Raw genomic sequence first — 21,758 nt, 5'->3', positions numbered from 1 at the left:
ACGGAGCCAGCTCCCAGAGTAAACAAGATGTCTGACACTCCTGTTCTTTTTTTCTCGTTTTCCTTTTTTCTCTTTTCATTTAAATCAAAAGTAAACATCTACCTGAAACAAGGGGGAGAGAAAAAAGAAAACTCTCCTCCTCAGTCGGAAACCCAACAGCAGTAATAACACACTGACTATGTGGTTCAGGCAGCACAGAGGTCACTCCTCCTACTTAATACAAAATGGAGAGTCCTTCACACTGGTCCAGCTCCATCAGAGGCAGCTCCCAGAGTAAACAGGATGTCTGACACTCCTGTTCTTTTTTTTAAGACAAAAGGTGTATAAATCTTTATTCAATTTCCACCACCAGGAAGAAAAGAAACACCCAGGTGGCCAGTGACAAGTAGTGCCCTTCTCATCAAAGGGCAATGCTGTGTGATCAAAGAGTGAAGGGGAGGGCAGGGATTAAATCAAAATACAGTTGGAGGGGGAAATAATACACTCCACTCCCTGTGGTGCCCACCTCTCCCTGAACAGCTCAAGGGTGTTGGTGGAGACCACGTACTCCTTCTCCAGAGACACCCGAGCTCTAACATAACCGCGGAAGAGTGGCAGGCAATTGGCCCTAACGACCCCCTCCATGGCCCGCTGCCTGGACCTGTTTATGGCCAGACCCAGGAGCAGACCACGAGGAAGTCCTCAGACCTGCCCTCCCCCCTCCGTACCGGGTGCTCGAAGATCAGGAGCGTGGGACTGAAGGGCAACCAAAACCAGAGAAGGACGATTTTAAGAAAATCAAAAATGAAATGCAAACACCCACACCCAATATACACATGGTCCACGGACTCCACAGCACCACAGAACAAGTAGTTTGGCTGGGAGTTCGTGAACCACCGCAATCTGCGGTTGCAGGCGACCGCTACGTGCAGCACCCTCCACCCCAGATCCCGAAAAGGGGGAGGACTCCCGCATAGAGAGCCCTCCACTGGGGATCCCCGCTACCTGGTGGCAAATGGGCATGTCAAGACGTATCCGGGCGGTGAATGAGGGAGAAGAGATGGACGGTGTGCAGCAGCAGTTGATACAGGGGTTGCCATTTTACGTCCTTAAAAGGGGCAAAACTAAAATTCCGGAGGCAGCTCAGGTTGTGGGACACAGGTTCCCGAGGGAAGTACGGGACCTCGGGGTCAATGTGAAATTTTGTCTGGGCAGGGGTAACACTCCTGTTCTTTTGTTTTCTTTTATCACCCCCACACTACCGCCTAACTGCGGTAGTGCTTATTTTTTCCCCAGCACCCATGGTGTGTGTGTGTGCAGGTGTGATACACAGTGAAAGACACAAGGTGCATGAATCTTTATTCAGTTTCCACCACCAGGAAGAAAGGAAACACCCGAGTGGCCAGTGACAAGCAGTGCCCTTCACATCAAAGGGCAATGCTGTGTGATCAAACAGTGAAGGGGAGGGTAGGGACTAAATCAAAATAGAATTGGAGGGGGAAATAATGCACTCCACTCCCTGTGGCGCCCACCTCTCCCTGAACAACTCCAGGGTGTCGGTGGCCACCGCGTGCTCCTTCTCCAGAGACACCCAGGCTCTAACGTAACCGTGGAAGAGGGGCAGGCAGTCGGCCCTAACAACCCCCTCCACGGCCCGCTGCCTGGACCTGTTTATGGCCAGTTTGGCCAGGCCCAGGAGCAGACCCATGAGGAGGTCTTCAGACCTGCCCTCCCTCCTCCGTACCGGGTGCCCGAAGATCAGGAGCATGGGACTGAAGTGCAACCAAAAGCAGAGGAGAAGGTTTTTAAGAAAATCAAAAAGGGAGTGCAAACGCCCACACCCAATATATACATGGTCCACACACTCCACAGTGCCACAGAACAAGCAGTTGGGCTGGGAGTCCGTAAACCACCGCAATCTGCAGGGACTACTGCGTGCAGCACCCTCCACCCCAGATTCCCAAGAGAAAGGGGGAGGTCTCCTGCATAGAGAGCCCTCCACTGGGGATCCCCACCGCCCGGTGGCAAATGGGTACGCCAAGGCATGTCCGGACGGTGGATGAGAGAGAAGAGGTGGACGGTGTGCAGCAGCAGTCGATACAGGACCTGCTGTTTTATGTCCCTAAAAGGGACAAAACTAAACTTCTGGAGGCAGCTCAGGTTGTGGGACACAGGTTCCTGAGGGAAGTACGGGATGGGGTAATACTCCTGTTCTTAAGTGTTAGCCAGGGCTCCCTAATTGGATCAACTAAGCAGCCCCATCAGAGAACTCATATTCTATATGAGTCCACTTGGCTAACCTTGTTACAATCACTACATCACTGAGTCTGAGTACATTGGCTGATACTTTTTTTTGTAGCTTCTCCTGAGGCATTTTAGCAACTCCGACTCTGTCTCTTATACAGATGCTGTGTAATACACAGTAGCTTGCCTCTTGCACCTGGAGCAGTTTGGAAGAAATTCACTCATGTCTTCAGGAGCAAAGGCATTGAGGTGACAATATCTGCTGTGCCCATCTCAGATTCCAAGGTATCTTCAACATTTGACAAAGAGAGAATTCATGGGATCCAGAATAGTTGGAAAGGCTTTTGAGGAGCCGGGCTTGTTTTGCTCTTGCACTATTTGCAGCTTTCATATGGTCCACATGCTTATTCAGAACCGTCAGACCTAGCCAAACTTTATTGTCACTGGACCTGACCTCATGATGACTTGTGCCCCTTACTCATGCAGGGCCTTTCCTGTAGTTCGTATAACAAACTTCACCCCCTGAAGTAAACTGTCTCTCTTGGTTAGCGGAGTCTGATGCCAGTTCACCCTCTCCCCCAGGTCTGGGAAGTTCAAATTTAACCTGGTGCAATATTTTCTCCCCATTAGTAACATTACTGGAGCTACCCCTGTAGTTGCAAGTTAGCAAATAGGAACCTGGACAGTTTGGTGTTTAGTAAAGCTGCTTCTTTAACCTTGTCTTCAAAGTTTGGACTGCTCTTTCTTCCAGACCATTGGATGATGCATGATATGGAGATGTCCTTATAAGTTGAATACCATTCAACTTTCGATAATACTCAAATGCACTGCTGATGAATGATGGCCTATTATCTGGGACAAGCACTTCTGGGAATCTGTGTATTGCAAGAGATTCTTGCAGCTTTTCTATTCGTCATTCCTGTGTTTGACAAATGAACTCTATGCATGTCAGCCACTTTGAGTGGGCATCCACAATGACTAAGGACGTTGAGTCCATGAAAGGACCTGCACAGTCGATGTGTAACCGAGTCTAGGGTATACCTGGCTATTCCAACGAATATGTGGGAGCTGCTGAACATAATTTGTGTCCTTTGGAATTCTGAATACTGCCCACCAACATGGCCATGTCTACATCCAATCCTGACTGTTAGACATCGTCAACATCTTCATTTTGGAAATCCCTCGATGACCCTGGTGGAGTTCAGCCAGTATGTGGCAGCAACCTTTGCTCGCAACAATTACTCTTGCTCCCCATAATAGGCAGTCCTCTGCTGTGATCCAGTTTCTCTGGTTCAAACAAGTTTTGATTCTGCTTGTGACAGCCCTTTGGTTTCCCCATCATCGCCAGCTGTTTCTGTTTTGCCTGGAACAGATTTTTTCTGCCCTCAAAGTCTGATATTGTCAGCTGTGACTGGAAATGTGTCTAGAAAATTTAAATCCGTCACTGACTTTTCCAGTGGCAGTACCACTGGTGGTGTATCTGCCAGCGGGAGGTGGCTCAGTGCTTCCACATTTGCTATTTGGCCTCCTGGACTGTGTTCCAAGTTGTAACTTTACACGCGTGCTATTAGAGCTCACTGCTGAATTCGACCTGAAGCTATGGGCAGCGCTGCCTTGTCCTCTTTATTTAGACCTAGTAGGGGTTTGTGGGTCATTATTATTACAAGTGTAGGTCCATAAAGGTATTGGTGTATTTATGCTCTGCATTAGCCAGAATACTTAATATATACATTACTGAGCATTTCTCTCCTTTGGGCCACCTATGAGTTAATATCAGCCCAATGCTGTATGGGGAGGCATCACATGCCAAACTAGATCTTGCTTGGACTCATAGTGTGCTAACGCTTTAGAGGATAATAGCTGTTTCTTCACTTCCCTGAAAGCTATGGCTTGGCTATGCGACCATTTCCAAGGCTGACCCTTTTTAAGAGTTGATGCAAAGGTGCCAGGATGGACGCCAGGTTATGTATGAAATTTCCTTGATAATTAAATAGTCCAAGGAAAGACCTAAGCTCCAATACAAACACGGAAGCCTGGGATCACCCTCACTTACCTTCCAACAGGTGTAATCCAGTCTTGTCAATTCTGTAGCCTAAACAAATCGCGGAGTGCTTGGAACACACATTTCTCCCTTCTAATGTGTACACCTACCTGAGAAAAATGTCTCTAAGAACTATGTCTAAGATCTCTAAGTGCTCCTTATTGGTCATCTTTCTAATTAGCAGGTCAACTTGATAAATAGGGACCTGGGTTGTCCACCTTATTAAATGGTCCCTATGAAAAACTGCACAGGCTGCCAATACTCCAAACTGGCAGTCTCGTATACTTGTACAAACCTTTATGGGTATTAATTGTAGCATACTTCTGGGAATCCTCATTAACCACAATTGCAACACATGGCTCATTTCCAGTCCTCCTGCCAGCATTGTGTATAAATCTTCTATGCAAAGGACTGGGTAAAAAAAATCTGCAAAAAGCAGTTTACCATTTGTTTAAAATCCCAACAAAGGCTAACTGACTTCAGGCTTCACAATTGGTATGACCAGTGCTGCCCATTCCACAGACTGGACTGGTTTAATGAGTCCTTCACTTTCCAGCTTTCTGATTTCTGCCTCTAGATAAGGCTGATTGTTCAGCTTTCAAACACACCCACCACCAGGACCCTCCGAGGACCATCAGAGGAATAGCTCAGAGTGAAGACGACTCAGACACCAGCAAGGCCGCAGGACAGGCAAGGGACCACCTACTACATTGACTCAGCAAAGAAGGATACAGAGGGGACATTAAAAACCCCCAATACGTGTAGTGGAGTCTATACCTTGGAGAAAGTGCAGAGTCCATGTCGTAACCATCTGTCGACGTCCAAATAGCAACGTCAATGCAACATTGCAAAGGACAAACATGTATTAAGTCTAAAATAACTGGGTATTTTCCTAACTTATCAGACCACAGGCTACCTATGGTCTACAAAGACCTTGACAGTTCTGTAGCTGTCTTGTACCTCAAGAACCTGGCTTGCTGATTTGCTTTTGCTCAATTGCAGAATATTCTTCTGTCGCTGGCTACTGGAGATGTCAGGTCCAGGGGCAAAAGCGCTGAGAAGCTACGGACAGTACTCAGGGAGGCCTCTGCAAAGAGCTCCTAGATTTAGAAGGCAGATTCTCCCTCTCTCTCGTAGCATGAAGCATGATGAGCATCTGGAGGAGACTACAAATGAGTCAAAACCTTCTCCTCTTACCACTGCTGCATAGAGTTCAATGACAAGACAAATTAATGTTAAAAATCAAAACAAAAAGTAATGGAAAAGCTCAGCATCTGTGGAGAGAAAACAGAGTTTTGGATGTCAATCATCTCTGTTCCAGGACATCTCTGCCAGAATTCCTTTGATGACTGTGTTAGGCCCTTCAGCTGCTTCATCAATGACCTTCTCTCCATCATAAGGTCAGAACTGGGGATGTTCACTGATGATTGCACAATGCTCAGCACTATTTGCGGCTCCTCAGATACTGAAGCAGCTTGAGTTTAAAATACAGCAAGATGCATAGAACATTCAGGTTCAGGCTGACAAGTGACAATTAACATTGATATCACACAAGTACCAGAACTCTCCCTAACAGCACTGAGTGACCCCAAAGATTGCAGCGGTTCAAGGCAGCAATTCACTATCGCCTTCTTGAGGGTAATTAGGGGTGGGTAATAAATGTTGTCTTAGAGATATTAACATCCCATTATAAACTCCAGAGGATACAGGCCTATGCTGGTATTAGTCTAGTAAACCCTCTCTGAACTCAATGCAAGAGGCCTAACAGGGGCGGTATGGTGGCTCATTGGTTAGAACAGTTGCCTCACAGCGCCAGGCATCCGTGTTCAATCCCAGCCTCAGTCTGAGTGGAGTTTGTACATTCTCCCCGTGTCTCTGTGTGGATTTCCTCCAGGTGCTCCGGTTTCCTCCCACAGTCCAAAGATGTGCAGGTCAGGTAAATTGGCCATGCTAAATTGTCCATTGTGTTCAGGGATGTGTAGTCAGGAGAAATGAGGAGTAGTAGGGTTGGGAATGGGATTGGGTGGGTTACTCTTCAGAGGGTCGGTGTGGACTTGCTGGGCCAATGTGCCTGTTTCAACATTGTAGGAATTCTATGATTCTGTGAGTGAACATGTTTTTAAAATTCACACTGTGATGATTGTTGATAAGGGTAAGCTCCACAAGGATCTGTCTGTCGGATTGGGCCACAGGCTCTGGAAAAAATATTTCTGAAATTGAAAGACAAATTAAAATGCCACTATTGGAGAGAGTGAGAAAAGCCAGTCTCAATAGTTTATTGTACATGAATGTAGGTAATAGCCTGCACTCAGATTGAAATGACCAAAGTCAATTTGAAATGGGGTCAGAAAATTCATCTAACTTGCAGCAGAAGGAGAATCTCCAGGGAAAACTCTTACCGAGAGACAGTTCTGTGCTTGAAAGTTAGCTGTCTAAGAAAGGAAAAGCACGGAAACAAACCTTTGGGAGTTCAGAATCACTTCAAACTGATTCAAGATAGAGCCATTGTGAAACAAAAGGAAATAAAATGTTAGAAATATGCAGCAGTCAGCATTTTGAAAGGACAGATTAATCCTTTTTACATAAACCATTAAAACTAATGTATATAAGACAACCACAACAGACTGAAGAAAAAGAAAACAAAATGAGTGGAGAAGAGAAGAAATATTGATTGAGGTTTTTGGAATCTAGCAGGAATGCAGAGGAAGAACTACAAGCTGGGGCCAAGGTCCTCTTACTCTGACCTGTCATGGTGTAGTCCCACATTAGCTGGCATATTAACAACCAGCTACTGGAACTGTCAATAACTCAGCTTCTGGAGGTGGGCAGCCACATTGTCTCCTGATGCAGAAGGCAGTGCTGGCAACGTGAGCCACCAGCACTGGGCCCTGATTTAAACAAAGACCTGACATTAGCTGGCAGCCAGTAACATTTCAAACCACCAACAATATGTGAGCCTTCCCCACAACACTACAGCAAGTTATACTGCCCTCCTGATCCCAAAAACAACCAGCAACCTGTGAACCTTTCCCCAACTCTCTGAACAGCCAGCAAAACTCATCCTGCAACAGCCAACAACTCCGACCACGTCTCTTTCCACCTCCAATCATCCAGGAGCTAGAGACCACACAAAATTGTCAAGAGGAAGCCATAGTAGAAATGCACTCATGGACAAGGTGAAGCAAGGTCCCTAGAGGCCTACATACACTTCAATGTCAACTTCTTGCATGTTCTACTTCAGACTATTCAGGCCAGGAAGGGAGTCCTCTCCCCGAAAGACTGAGGGAGAAGACCTCGTGCCTTAGCAAGCACTTGGATGGCAGCCATTGAGGAAGTCATGAATACTCAGGGAGGGTGTGGGCATCTTCTGGAGCATCAAGCTATTTGCAAGGGGGTCACTGACCTTCTCTGCTTTACAATGGGTAGTGATAAACCTCAATTTTCTTTCAGGGACAGCAAATGAGCAAACAGGAAGTTAGGAATGGAGGTGAGCATAATTGTTGGTGGAAATGAATGAAGTTTACACCAGCTCCTTGAAAGGAAAGGGCTGTTGTCAGAAATGCAAGCCGAGCACTGTGAACAAATACAATTGCCTGTGAGTGGCTCAGTGTCACATACATGCCATTGGCCACAAGTTACCTCAGGAAAGATGTATTGGCCCTTGAGCAGGTTCTGAGGAGGTTAATGAGAATTATCCCAGGAATGAAAGGCTTAACATATGAGGAATATTTGAGGACTCTGGCACTATACTTAATAGAGGTTAGAAGGATGAGGGGGTGGGGCTGACAGAAGCTTTCAGGATACTATATGGCCTCGGCAGAGTGGCCATTGGGAAGATGTTTCCATTGGCAGGAAAGATCCGAGGGCACAGCCTAAAGGGAAGACCTTTTAGAATGGAAATAAGGAGAAACTTCTTTCGAGAGAGTGTGGTGAATCTGTGGAATTCATTGCCACAGAAGATTGTGGAGGCTAGGTCATTGAGAATATTTAAAACAGGGATAGATAGGTTCTTGATTGCCAAAGGGATCAAAGGTTATGGGGAGAAAGTGGGAAAATGGGGTTGAAAAACCTGTCAGCCATGATTGAATAGCTGAGCAGACTCAATGGACCGAATGGCCTAATTTCTGCTCATGTCTTATGGTCTTATACTGCAGTAAGCTGGCAAAGTGACTATACATTGCGTTTGCTGGAGTATTGGCTTTAACATTATACTCCTGTATTCCTACAAGGGAATAAGGTGTAAGAATCCAAAGACAGGGTTCAGACCAGCCTTATGTAAGAGGAGACTTTGAAGCTGACAGGGCATGAGAATGACTGATTTGTTGTGGATGGTGAGGCTGGCATTCAGTCACAGAAAACAGAGTCAACTCATCAGCAGATGTGAAAACTTCATCGGACAAGTAGAGGAGCAGAGATCACTTGTCCTCCAATGTACAGACGTCTGTGAATTGCAACCAATTCTGAGGGCTCCCATGGAAGTGAGAGAACTATTGATAGCTGTGCTTTTCCTCACAGTTTCAGAGAGCTGCCATTTCCACGAGACCTCTGAGGAGGAGAATGCAGTATTACATCATTCCCTTACATTCTCCACCAGTGCCGAAATTTTTATCTCATTGATTATACAACTGTGATTAGATTTTGGGTCACAATGTCATTTTAGCATTACATGCACAACTGACTGGTAGTTAGAGATTATGAAAGACAGTCTGACAGTCTGAGGACAGTGAGAGGGAAGAAGAGAAAGACTGATTGTAATTTTTGGAACCTAGCAGGGATGCAGAGGTAGAACTAGAAGCAGAGGTGAAGGCCCTTTTGCTCCAAGGATGCTTTCTCTGCTTTTCCTCACAGGGTTCTTCATCTGTGACAACTTTGACTTCATCTTACAATGGAGTTGTTTTTTCAGGCTTTCTTGTCTAAATCCTTCTTGGAACTATGGGTTGTCAAACACACACAATTTTTGACTACTGTTTTGAAGTAAATGCTCAGTTTGTTTAATTTCAGGACATTGCAAATTTTTCTTCCACTTTATTTTGGGTATGTTTGCAATAAGCCTTTACCCTATTGCAGGACAGATTTAAATGTTACCACCGAACTACTCTTGGGAATGTTACAAACTTGCCATTTTCATGAACGCTGGCATTCAGTATGATGAATGCTCACAAAAAGAAGCATTTATCGCAGATCATTATTAGGGCATAAAACAAGAAGCAGCTTTCATTCAAACCAAATATCTAGTGATGATGATGCCATTGCTGAATTAGTAATTCAATGATGAAATCATCCTGTGACACAAGGTTTGGCTTTGCATCCAGAGCATTAAAGCAAACTGAACAATACTCGGCACAGATTCAGAAACAGTGTCTGCCTACTGTGTTTAATTATGAGCATTTTACTCAGGACCTGTCTGGAAGAAACTATGTGACAGTACAGTCTGACCACAAGTCACCTTAAAACAGATTTCTCAAACCGTTTTCATCTGTTGCAAAGAATGTTACCTCATTTGCAGAGATATAATTTAAAAGTGGCATACAAGCAAGGAATGCAGATGCACAATGTCCATATGTTGTTGACAGCAGCATTCCCTTTGAAAGAAGTTGAGGATGCTAACTTTGTGTGAAATCTTCCAGATTCAATGAGGAGCAATAGCATGACGTGAACTGGAAGTCATTAACCTTTCAGACAAGACACAATTTTCCAAGTGCTGAAGGAAGTAGTGATAAAAGGATTGCCTGAAACCATCAAGAACAGACCTGTTGCTAGAAGACAGTTTTAGACACGCAGAGATAAAAAGGATTCCTCAAGATTGCATCCTTCACAAAGGAAACAGAGTCGTTATCCCAATGGAGATGTGAGAGGACATACTGAAGCACATTCATGGAAGCCAGCAAGGTGCTGAATCTAGTTTGAGGAAGACAAGAAGAGTGCTCCACTAGCCAAACATGTGTAATGCGATTAAGAGCTGGTGTCAGCCAGTGCAATACCTGTAACGAATACCAAGTTAAACAAGCTAAAGATTCACTCATAACATCCCAGATAGTGCACAGATAAAATTTGAAGTAGACCTCTTTATTCTCACAAGAACTGATTATTTTGTCATCATCAGTTAGAATCCTGACTACGAGGAGTTATATCAGCTGATGCCAACAACTAGAAGTAGCCTTGTAGAATACCTGCAAGCATACTATAGCCATTATGGCATTCCAATTTATCAATGAGTGACAATAGCTTTAATTCACAAATGAAGAATTCAGCAGCTTTGTAAAAGAAATGGAAATTCAGTAGCACACACCATTTCCACACAATCTCTATTCAGATGGAAAGATTGAAGCCACTGTGAAAATTGTCAAAGAAATCATTAAAATATTGAGCAAATCCAGTCCAGATGTTTACAAGGCAGTCAGTGGAATAACACACCTTCTGAAAATAGTCCAGCCCAGCTACTAATATGCTGCTACTAATCTTCAAATGGCCAATAAAAAAATCTGCAGTAAGACCTACAACAAAAGTGAGTGACAAAATCAAAATAAAATGACAAAAGACACTTCACGTTGACAAAAGTGCCAAATTGTTGTTACAGTTGAGCACTGGTGAGCCAGTCAGGTGCAAACATTCATTTATCTCCACAAAAATCCGTCCACTTGGCAACTTGAATCTTTGAAGATAGAAGTTGTCAACTTGATTGGTCATAGTGAACGTAAACAAGCAGCTTTATCATTAAAATTGCTGCTATACACATACAACTGGAGAAGCTGCTCCTTTATGACAGATGGCTGATGAAGAGGACGTGCTGCCACCAACTGCATAGAACACAGACAGTCATCAGTCCCAGTGGTTAACTGTTTCCCATCAAGGGCAATGGAACAGTAATAACAGTTACCACAGTAATATTTACCACTAGAGTGACATTCCCTGGACAGGGAACAACACCTCAAGATTGAGCAGATACCAGACTAACAGCCAACAACAATGCACCACAAACCATTATAAGACCTGAAATCTTTTAGGACTATGTATGCAGAGACTGATAAAAGTGGGACAGACTGCAATAAATAGCTTTTATTTTTGAGTAGTAAGTTTCTTTACAGACCAAATATACTGGATAGCTTGCAGCTGAAAATTAGTTGTCTTCTCACTTTAAGACTGAACGTGTTGCTGAAATAGCTGCTGAGAGATTTTACCTTCTGTCCAAGATAGCCAAGGTTTCAAGCCCAGGTGGAACTAGACTTGATGTATTCCCATGTACCATACTGAACATCTATAACATTCCTTTCCCCGGACAAATATGGTCAAAACCTTCAAATTATATGTAATCAGAGAATGATTGTTAAGAATCAGCAGGTTTGGCAGTATCTGTTAAGAGAGAAATGTTTCAATTGATGACTTCGCTAGTCTTCTGTTGCAAGAGCACAGATCCAAAACATTTGCCAGACTTTGGTGTTCTTGGGGAGGGAGCTCCTGGTAATCAGATGAAGATTCCTGTGAAAATCCTACATTGCTTTCGTCTGGGAGGCCTGACACAATTACAAGGTAAGCAGTTACTTACCTGTCTATGGTGTGACCTCACGCCAGATTAAGTTCTCAACAAGGCAGAAACTCACCCCAAAATCTGGAAGCCAATGAGGAGCCGACAGCTTTCCATTACCAGAAACAGGGCCATGGCTGTAAACATACTGGGGCCTTCTCCAGGGATCACTGCTGGATGAAAGGAAAGATAAATGGGTGGGAAAGAATCACAAGGGGATGGTTTGGTGATGAGAAGGGTGTCAGATGCAAGGGGAGAGGGATGGACCTCAGAAGATCCGTTCCCCCACTTGATGATGCTAGACTGGTTAGGTAGGCATCAAGTGCTTGTGAATGAAGGATTCTCTGTGTAGGCCATTGGTAAACCCAACAAAGTTTGTTGAGAAGTTTTCCGTAGGGATGAAAAACACAAGCGTACCTCTTATAATCCCAAAGTCACCATTAAATCCAGGTGGGCTCAAAGATAATTAGTTTAAGTGGCTCCATAATGAGTCTAATTGCCTTTCTGTTGTTAGCAGATAGATTTCCCACATCAGCCCTTTCTGCCAATTACTAAGTGAGGGACAGTTTTCCTTTCTGGAGGTTGGGCGCATTACGTCTTATGTGATTCTCCTATTGCATCTGATTTCCTGTCTACTCCAGATGAACTCCACTAATTTCTAGAACAGTTGACTCACAGCACCAAGGACCCTGGTATGATTCCAGCCTTGGGGGACTGTTCTCCCCAATGTCCGCGTGGGTTTCCTCTAGGTGCTCTGGTTTCCTCCCATAGTCCAAAGACATGCAGGTTAGGCAGAGTGGCCTTGCTAAATTGCCTTGTAGTGTCCACGGGTGTGCAGAGTAGGTGGATTAGCTATGAAAAATGTGGGGTTATGAGGATAGAGTGGGGTGGTGTGTCTGGGTAGAATGTTCTTTGGATGGTCAGTGCAAACACAATGGGCCGAATTATCTCTATCTGCACTGTAGGGGATTCTATGATTCTACCCGTTAATTCTGTTTTTCTCTCAAATGCTGCCGGACCTGCTCAGCATTTCCATCATCTTCATATTTCAAATTATCAGGAACTGCAATAATTTGCTTTTTCCAGACTTAATAAATATGTTGGTTACAGTGACCTCAACAACAGATTAACATCTATGTCCCTTCAGTAATTGCCTTTCATTTTCTTCTTTCCCTTCTATTCATTGTCCATAGCTGGTAATGCAATTTTGAGCATGAGGTTTTGATTTATTAAATCCAAACAGTCACCTCCAATCTATTTTTCCTTGGAAGTTGAGCATTTATGAATTACCATCTGGACTTGCTCTTATGGTGTTGGGCACAATTGTAAGGATTGACATGACTGCCAATTTCCGCCTTTGGGGATTCTGAGGCACCCAAAAGTTAGGATAAAAAAAACAGAAAACATCTGTGATACTCTTTCCTTCTACTTCAAAATATAAATTAGAAAAATATTATTGCTGTTAGAACAAATTTCCAAATAGATAAACTTATTAGTAAATTCCATATTTTTTGGCAGCAGATCTGCTTCCCTCAATGTAAACATTAATCAATCCTTCTTATTCCTTAATTCTGGCACTATTTCATCAATTCTTGCCTGAGCAAGGTTTTGTAGCTTTTTAATATCTACAAGCTGTTTCAGGCACAACCCAGTTTGCATGAAAGACAGATTTCATTAAGTCATTACTGTTGACAGGAGTCAAAGGCCTCTAAGGTTGACTAGGAGTTTATTTTCATATATTTCCACCGTTAACTTATTAATTTGTCATAAAATGTAGTAGGCTGTGTCAGGGACCACCTCTACTACCTATTCTATTTAACAAACTTGCCATGACAATAACATTTGGTAGAGAACAAGCAGCAACTTCCATCACAATTCCAGTTCATGTTACTTCTTCATCCATCTCTTCACTCCACCTCTCTTGTCGTTTCCATTTCACTTGTATCTACCCTTGTTTTCTCTCGATCCTTTTTAACTTCATTATTCTCACTGACACAATTCTTTAATTTCTGCCTTAATGCCCTCCACCTTTGGCCTCTTAACATTCTTATTTCTTTTTGAGCCAACTTCTTTCTCTGTCCCATTCCGTTTCTTCTTAAAGTTATTAATACGAATGCAGTGCTTTAAATGTTTTTTGTCATTCTGGTAAAATCTTCAAATGATCAATTGCTTTGTTTCTTGAAATAATCATATATTCTGAAATATCCAATTTATAATCCAAACACAATAAAATATAGGTTTAAAAAGAGCATATTCAAGCCTAATTACCTGAGGATATATGTTTCCTCTGTTCTAAACCCCTTCTATCTGTTTTTCCTTGTATGGTTTTTCATTGGTGATAATTTTGGTTCAATTTTATATTGGAGTTGTTTTTCTCAAGCTTTCTTGCCTAAATCCTTCTTTGAACAATGGATTATCAAACATGCACAGCTGCTGATTGAAGTACATAACGTCTTAGTTTATTTAATTTCCATACATTGCAGATTTTTCTTCTACTTTATTTTGGGTGTGTTTCTTGCTTATTACTGTCACAACCACGTACCAGGCATTTCCTTAGAGTGGTCTATGAACTAAGCAATGGTATATGCTTATAATAATTTTTTAATGTTTCAATTTAAAAATTATCAGAAGCACAGAGTTATGTTTCAAACAAGTTTAAAGGTTATTTTATTACATAACCACTGGAGTCATGGAAATATACAGCACGGAAATAGATTCTTCTCTCCAGCTTGTCCACGCCGACCAAATATCCTACATAAATCTAGTTCCACTTGCCAGCATTTGGCCCATATCCATCTAAAGCTTTCCTCTTCATATAGCCATCCAGGTGCTTTTTAAATACTGTAGTTGTACCAGCCTCCACCACTTCCTCTGGCAGTTCATTCCATATCATTCACTCTGCATGACAAAGTTGCCTCTATCTTTCCCCATTCACCTTAAAACTATGCTCTCTAGTTTTGGACTTCCCCAACCCAGGGAAAAGACCTTGCCTATTTACCCTATCCATGCCCCTCATGATTTTATAAATCTCCATAAGGTCACCCCTCAGCCTCTGACACACCAGAGAAAACAGCCCCAGCCTCTCCCTATAGCTCTACCGAAAAGTACTTAAGTAAATTATGTAGGATATTAGATAAAGTAAGTATACAAAGACTTAAAGTGAGAATAAAAGTGACATATGAAGATGAAAATGAAATCCGCCTTTAAAATATTGTTGTAGGCCTGGCCTGGTTTCAAGATTTTCTTTCTGAAGAAAAGGGTTTGAAATGCGAAGTCAGATTCAGCATCTGCAATGGGTTCGATTGTTAAATAGTTGGAGGTTGCTCTGATAAGACAATTCAGTAAGCACAGTTAGTTTTAGGCTCCTTTGTTTCACTTCTACCTTTCTAGATGTTGTGGCTCTTAGTAGCCTGGTACAACATAGCAGACTTCTAATTGTCTTCTTTTCATCCCACATCCTTCCCCTATCTTACTGTTGCAAACAGATTTTGTTTTAAGGTGACTTTCTCGTGGTGATCAGATGATTTGCCTCTAAATGGCAGCTCTCAACCATTTTTACCAAAATTAATCGAAATGGCTGCAAGATGTTAACACTGAGAAATTATTGTTCCACAAAGCTCAATTATGCTAGAATTCCTAGTGATTTCCATCATCTGTCTCCTGTCAACACAACCAAAAGTCTAATTCCTCACATCTTTCTGAGAGTTCACGTCCTGGAATCTTTGAATTATTTAAATACTTTGTGATTGTGAGCCCAGCTCAATGCTTCAGCAGCAAGTAGATCCATAAGAGAAGTCATGCAACTTGGAGGAGCCATGTTTAAAAGCTCCCTGACAACCAATTTTAAAAAGCGAGTATAGTTTGTTACAAAACCTTTAACTGGATGTTTATGACATTACTGAAAAATTGAACAGTATTCTGCATTTTGTTGGAATTTCTAATGTAGTTTTCATTCAATCTTGTACAATAAGGTCATCCTGGATTTTTATTTATAAGATGCTCAACTCCCTCTAAATCTGAACATGAGGTCATGAATCCCATAGCGGATGTGTCCACCATTGGAAAACACTATTATTAACACTATTATACTATTTTCAGATTTGTGATATAATGTTCTCCTGGTTTACCAGACAGTCTAGGTTTCTCTACAGCATAACAATGGGCAAAAATTGCACTTTAAATAATTTATACTTTTAAAAGGAACAGAAAATGGTTTTAAGTTACAGAGCCAAAGTACAGATCCTCTTCTTTATAATAAACAATAACTGCCTAGTTTTCAAAATGTTTATTCTGTTTCTGTATTTATCCAGCAACACAGTCACTTTTGTTTTTAAACTGATATATGAAAATTTAATTCATTATACAAAGTCCTGTCCTTAGAAAAAAAAAGTCTTTCATCCAACTTACTATTAGCCACAGGGGGTGAAAAGGTAATTTTTAACTATTCTAGGTCATGCGTTCATATCCTTCCTTAACAAGTTGTAAAAATGAACTCAGAAAATGTTGTTAGGGCTAACACCAAATGAAACCAACTCAGTTCATCTACCTTGTGTTTTTTAATACCGAGTCAACTAGCAATGGTCAATAAATGCTGTCTTGCCTGTGTCACTAACAATCAACAACAAATTGCTTTTCACAAAATCAATAATTCATAACTTACAAGAATATCGGCCAGTATTAAATGAGATTTAAATATTTCAAATTACTTTGGACCTTGAATGTTTTATTCATGTAAAACTACTTTAAGAATCCTGTACTTCAAATTCACCTGATAAATCGAAACCTCAAAATCCCTTTGGTGGGTGGGGTCGGGAAATGTTCATGAAATGAAAACTAAAATGAACAAACTCTTCCTTCTGTCCAAATACTGCCAAGCACTGATTTTAATACTGGGCAGTTTAAACACTCACTGGATCAAGGCTGATGCCTCATTAACTTACATGAGATCTGTTGTTCGGATAGATTCTGCAGCAATTAACCAACTTGTGGGAGATGGGATTGTTGTGGTTGCTCTATCCAGTGAAATTTGCAGCAGAGGTCCCAGAGTGAAAGAACACTCATTTGTGAAGGCACAAGAAATGTAGATGTTCCACCACACCCATCTCAACTGAGTTCTAAACTTGGAAACTCTGTCAAATTTGCCCCTGCTCAAAAAAGAATTGCCAGCAGACAGTCTTTGTGTTCTCTGATCTTTACCTTTTTGGCAGCCAGCCAGCTGCCTCTTTCCGTCAATTTCCAACTGGCAGCTGCCTGGCAGACAGTTAATGAGGCCTGTCTTTTAAAATCTCTTTGTTGAGTTAAAACCTGTGGTCTGTGCTTCATACTTCATTGATATCGGTAAAAATAAATCAAGTGCATTCATTAAGACTATGAGAAAACATTAACAGCAATTTGCATTCTTCGTATATCTAAACCCTGCACTTTATGTTACTTTTTAATCAGGGCACACGTTGTTGCCCATTCAATACAGAATTTGCAAGTCCATCACCTTTGCTTCCTATTCAAAACTATTCTGGTACAGTTCACTGCCCTACTTTTCGTAATCTTCTTTTCAAAGTTGATGTCTGAGATTACTGAACCAACATAACACCAAAAGTGAAGGAACTTTGACAATAACTGCTCGACATATCAAACCAACTGGAAAATCTTTCTTGGCAAAATCAAGCTGAGTCTTTTAAAAAGTAGATTCAAAAATGTTAAACCACACTAAATTTTTTATCCAATATTAAATCCCAGTCCTGTCCCCTGGAGCTAACTTTTATACAAACAGGACATAAGTTGAAAATTGCTAAGTACAATTTCAGTGTGGGCTTTATGAAATGCTCTTCATTGAGGAGATTTTGCGAAAGGTCAGCTCTGCATGAGAGGAAGCTTGACAAATGGGCAATGTGCTGATCTTTTACTCACAGCATAGCATCAGAATTTTTAATCTTGCAACAGTGAATCAAATTACCAATTAAAGAAACAGGCTTTCATCTTTAAAATCAAAGACAAATTTAAACCTGTAGCAGCCACATGAGTTTCTGACTAAAAATAGCAACACAAATACTTCTCAGTAATTTCACTGGTTCACTCTTTTTCAAATTAATAGCTGTAAATAATAGTATATGTAAATTATATGTTATATTACTAAAAACGCTCCATCAGAAAAATCACCCTTTTAGTTTCTGCAAACAACAATTTGCCACAACTATAGACAAAATTGTTTTCTTTCATCTCCATCTGGACTGCTTTTTTCATGCTACTGAAACAAGGGAATTTTACTGGTCCCCCAGGAGGTAGATTAGTTCCATGGTTGGGTCCAAGCCAGGGAATCTTACTGATGACAGGAGTGGGATTGATCAGGTTGCTCAACCCAAGGTGACAAATGGCTAACTTGAATGCACAAAGATATTTTAAAGTATCACCTTGATCAGGCAGTCAGTATTTTTGTGATGCTGGATTGATCTCCTTCCCACAGAAAGGCTGCCAGACAAATAGAAGTGGCAGGGAAGGTAGTCCTTGCAATTCCCTTCGAAGGATTTCCCCTTCATGATTACAACTTAAAAAGAATTTCTTCAGCCTACTTTCTGCCTGCAGGGCCTCAGCAGTGTCTAACACTCTGAGTGATGCTACTGAGCCTCCTAAGCTACCAGCCCTCTGATTGGGCCAAAGGCTCCTGCAGATGGGCTGCTGCCACCACACCATTGCTACTGCTAGTAAACTGAAAGGGAAGTGCCGCTCAGGTATCAGATAGTCCACCCCATTGGCATGATTCTGCCCAATGCCTTTATTCAGTCAAAGTTGAATAGTGCACGGTTCTCCTTGGGAGCCTCCCAAATTCTACATCAAACAGAATGCACTTATTACCATACTTAAAGTTTCATCCCCATTATGCTTATAATTATCAAAATCCAGTGATCCATAGTATTCCAAAAGATGCCACCTTCAATTCTCACAATAGCCTAACCTCTCCATATTTATAAATCTTCTCAAGTTATGCTCTATGCACACTCTATACTTTCTTTGAATTTGGCCCATAATTGTCTGTTCCTTCTCCCCCACATTTGGTGATCCCTTCAGACAGATTTTCTCTTAATCTGAAAAGCTTGGCCGTACAATCTTTGTCTTACCAGATTCCTCCCAAAGAATATTCTCTTTAACTATGCTTTGGCTATTTTTACTTGGCCCTATCTCTTTGGGGTTCAGATCACAATTAATTGCCTTATAACTCTGACCTCTCACTGTCAAAACTGAGTGTTATGGATAGGTAAACAGTCTTATCAAGAATGTATTATTTAACAAAAACTGCTACAGCTTAATTGCATCCATTAAGAAATCCATAAAAGTAGATTTTCCAGATGCATCGAGAGGAATCTCAAGCTCATGGCAAAAATTGGATGGGCCGAGGGATCCTCTGATTTCCCACTCTAATCTTGCCAATTGCAATTTTAAATTGTAAGTATTATGGATACCTAACCAAAGCTGCCAGGGTACCTGCTTGAAAAGTACAACCAGTACTCTGGCACTACAGTTTTCTACTTGATCTGAAGTCAAGCTCTTTTCAAAGCACTCATTCACAATGAGAGTGATGATAAAATGGATGACTAAGCAATGATAAACATTAAGCGTAAAAAACTGAAAACAGTTTCCTTTCCCTGAAAGGGAATAATAGTATGAGAGGTTGAGATGTGTAAATTCCAGTCTGACCTAGTTGTCACTGTGTTGCCAAGTTAACTGAACTGTTAAGTTAAATTGTTGCTTGTTTTCAGATGAAATACAAGAAAAGAAATTGCTTGAGATACAGAATTGATGTTTCGAGCCCAGTGATTCTTCTTCAATTCAAGGGTCACTAAACTTGAAAGATTAACTTAGTTTTCTCACTACAATGCTGCCGGACCTGCTGAGTTTCTCCAATAATTTTTGTTTTCGTTTCAGATTTCTAGCATCCCTAGTATTTTGTTTTATTATCAGATATACTCTGATATATATCTTGAAAACTTTGTACTCTCAGGCTCAGAGTTTTAATTATTTCTACATTTCACACTGTTAACAGAACTCTACCAGTGCTAATTATTTTAAGAGTACAAAGGTAAACTTCATAAAGGTTGATATTTTGTTCAGAAATAAGCTATAATAACCATGCAATTCCGCTCAATAAAAATGCTGAATTATGAAATTATTCACAAATGTTTTGACCTATCTTTGTAACAGATTGTTGCGCAAAACTCAAGTAACAAAGCGACTTTAAGAAACATTTCAAATGGGACGTTTGACAGCTGATGAAATCTGATAATTCTGTCATGTCCCAGCTGGTGACATTCTTGCCTCCAACTCAAGAGGTTTGGGGTTCAAGTTTCACGGCAAGTATTGAACAGAAAAATTAAAGCTGCACTGTTAGATACACAATGTTCACATGAGGTATACAATTGAGGGTTCCCCGCTTCTTAACTCAGTTGCAGATCAAAGATCTCATGGCACTATTTGAAAATGAGGAGAGTGATACACCAATATCTAGGTCCATATTTGCTCCGCAATCAAGGTCACACAAAATAAGTTATCTGATATGGAAGCTTGTTGTGAATGAGTCGCTGTTTCCCATATTACAACAGTGACCAGCCTTTCCAAAATACTTAGATGGCTTATTACAATCAGGTGAAGAGGGTTGACTGTCTCTCCTCTTTTTTTTAAAACTCCTTCCCAGTTGGTCATAACAAGCAGCAGGTATCATACTTCAAGCAAAATTTGGGGGAACCTCGATCCAAATGAAGAAGGCAATTCCAAGCTTTTCTTGAGTGGAAGAATGAGCAATTTCTACTCCCCAGCAAATAATTAAAATGTGGCTTTAAACACAGTTCAGGTAATAAGCTTGAAAGGGGATTCTTTATACAGACAGCAAGATAAAGACAATGAAGTTTGAAGTATCCTTAAGATGCTGGATTTTAAGACTGAGCCCAGACTGCTGCCTTGTTTCATCAGCACTGGCATGGTTTGGAGATTGTGAGTTCTCACTGAACAGTTGCTTCAAGTTGGTAAAAACAATGACTGCAGATGCTGGAAACCAGCTTCTGGATTAGTGGTGCTGGAAGAGCACAGCAGCTCAGGCAGCGTCCGAGGAGCAGTAAAATCGATGTTTTGTGCAAAAGCCAATTCCTGATGAAGGGCTTTTGCCCGAAACGTCGATTTTACTGCTCCTCAGATGCTGCCTGAACTGCTGTGCTCTTCCAGCACCACTAATCCAGAAAGTTGCTTCAAGTTACCCTATTCGCTGTGTGTGGTTTTTTTTGTGAGGTTCAGATAAGGATAGAAGAGCTTTCTTATTCTTACCATTATGATTCCACAATGTTGTCTCTCATCCTTTGCTGCTGAAAGGCTGCTGTTGATAAACAGTTCTATTATGGATTTCAAGCTGGTAGGTACAGGCAAACTTTCAACAGTCATTATATGCATCATAAAAGTGTGAGGAAAACAAGCAATGTGATCTTTTTGATGCCTCCCTGAGACTCAGGACCTCTTGGCTAAAATGGTAAATTTTGATGCAGCCTGTGTTGTATATTTCCATGTGGGTTACCTAGACTTGTCAGGTGATCACTGCAGCCATTCTATGTCATAATTGCCCTTTTCAAAATCACTTTTAGTTCATCAAAGTCTCAGGTTTTAAAATCAAATAATGAAAGTTGAATATTGATTGGACATTTTCACCACTTTCGAGGAGGTTGGGGATATGTTTTATTCGTGAAAGCTGCTGTATAAATGCAAGTTTTCCCTTTTTCAAATATAAATTAAAATCTATTGCCAAGATGTAAAACTCCTAAATATGCAAGTTTTCTGAAGACCTTAGTCACTTTCACTAAGGGTAAAGAGAAATGTTTTGCTTGCTTTTCATCCAGTGTTTTCCTCACGGGACATCCTGCTTCAGCATGATTTCCTGCAGCTGGAAGGGTGGAGTGCCTGTGGCTGCAAACAACTCCAGATCACACTAAGGTCCTACTG

At 41.5% G+C, this 21,758-nt stretch overlaps 1 protein-coding gene across 6 annotated transcripts in view; it reads right to left on the bottom strand.

Annotated features, from left to right (window-relative positions):
• Positions 1-21,758, bottom strand: part of LOC140483033 (acylphosphatase-2-like) — a 112,980-nt gene that overhangs the window by 31,287 nt on the left and 59,935 nt on the right. For 3 of the 6 annotated variants that reach the window (XM_072580916.1, XM_072580919.1, XM_072580922.1), the window contains one exon: positions 11,863-11,959. The exons of 2 other annotated variants lie outside the window; for them this stretch is intronic. In XM_072580916.1, coding sequence (XP_072437017.1) covers positions 11,863-11,959 — 97 coding nt within the window. The remainder of the gene's footprint in view (positions 1-11,862; positions 11,960-21,758) is intronic. One more of the 6 variants, XM_072580917.1, reaches the window with a different exon arrangement.

This window comes from Chiloscyllium punctatum, chromosome 11, assembly GCF_047496795.1.
Source record: "Chiloscyllium punctatum isolate Juve2018m chromosome 11, sChiPun1.3, whole genome shotgun sequence".
Taxonomy (NCBI): Eukaryota; Metazoa; Chordata; class Chondrichthyes; order Orectolobiformes; family Hemiscylliidae; genus Chiloscyllium; species Chiloscyllium punctatum.
This window is presented reverse-complemented; position numbering and strand designations above follow the sequence as displayed.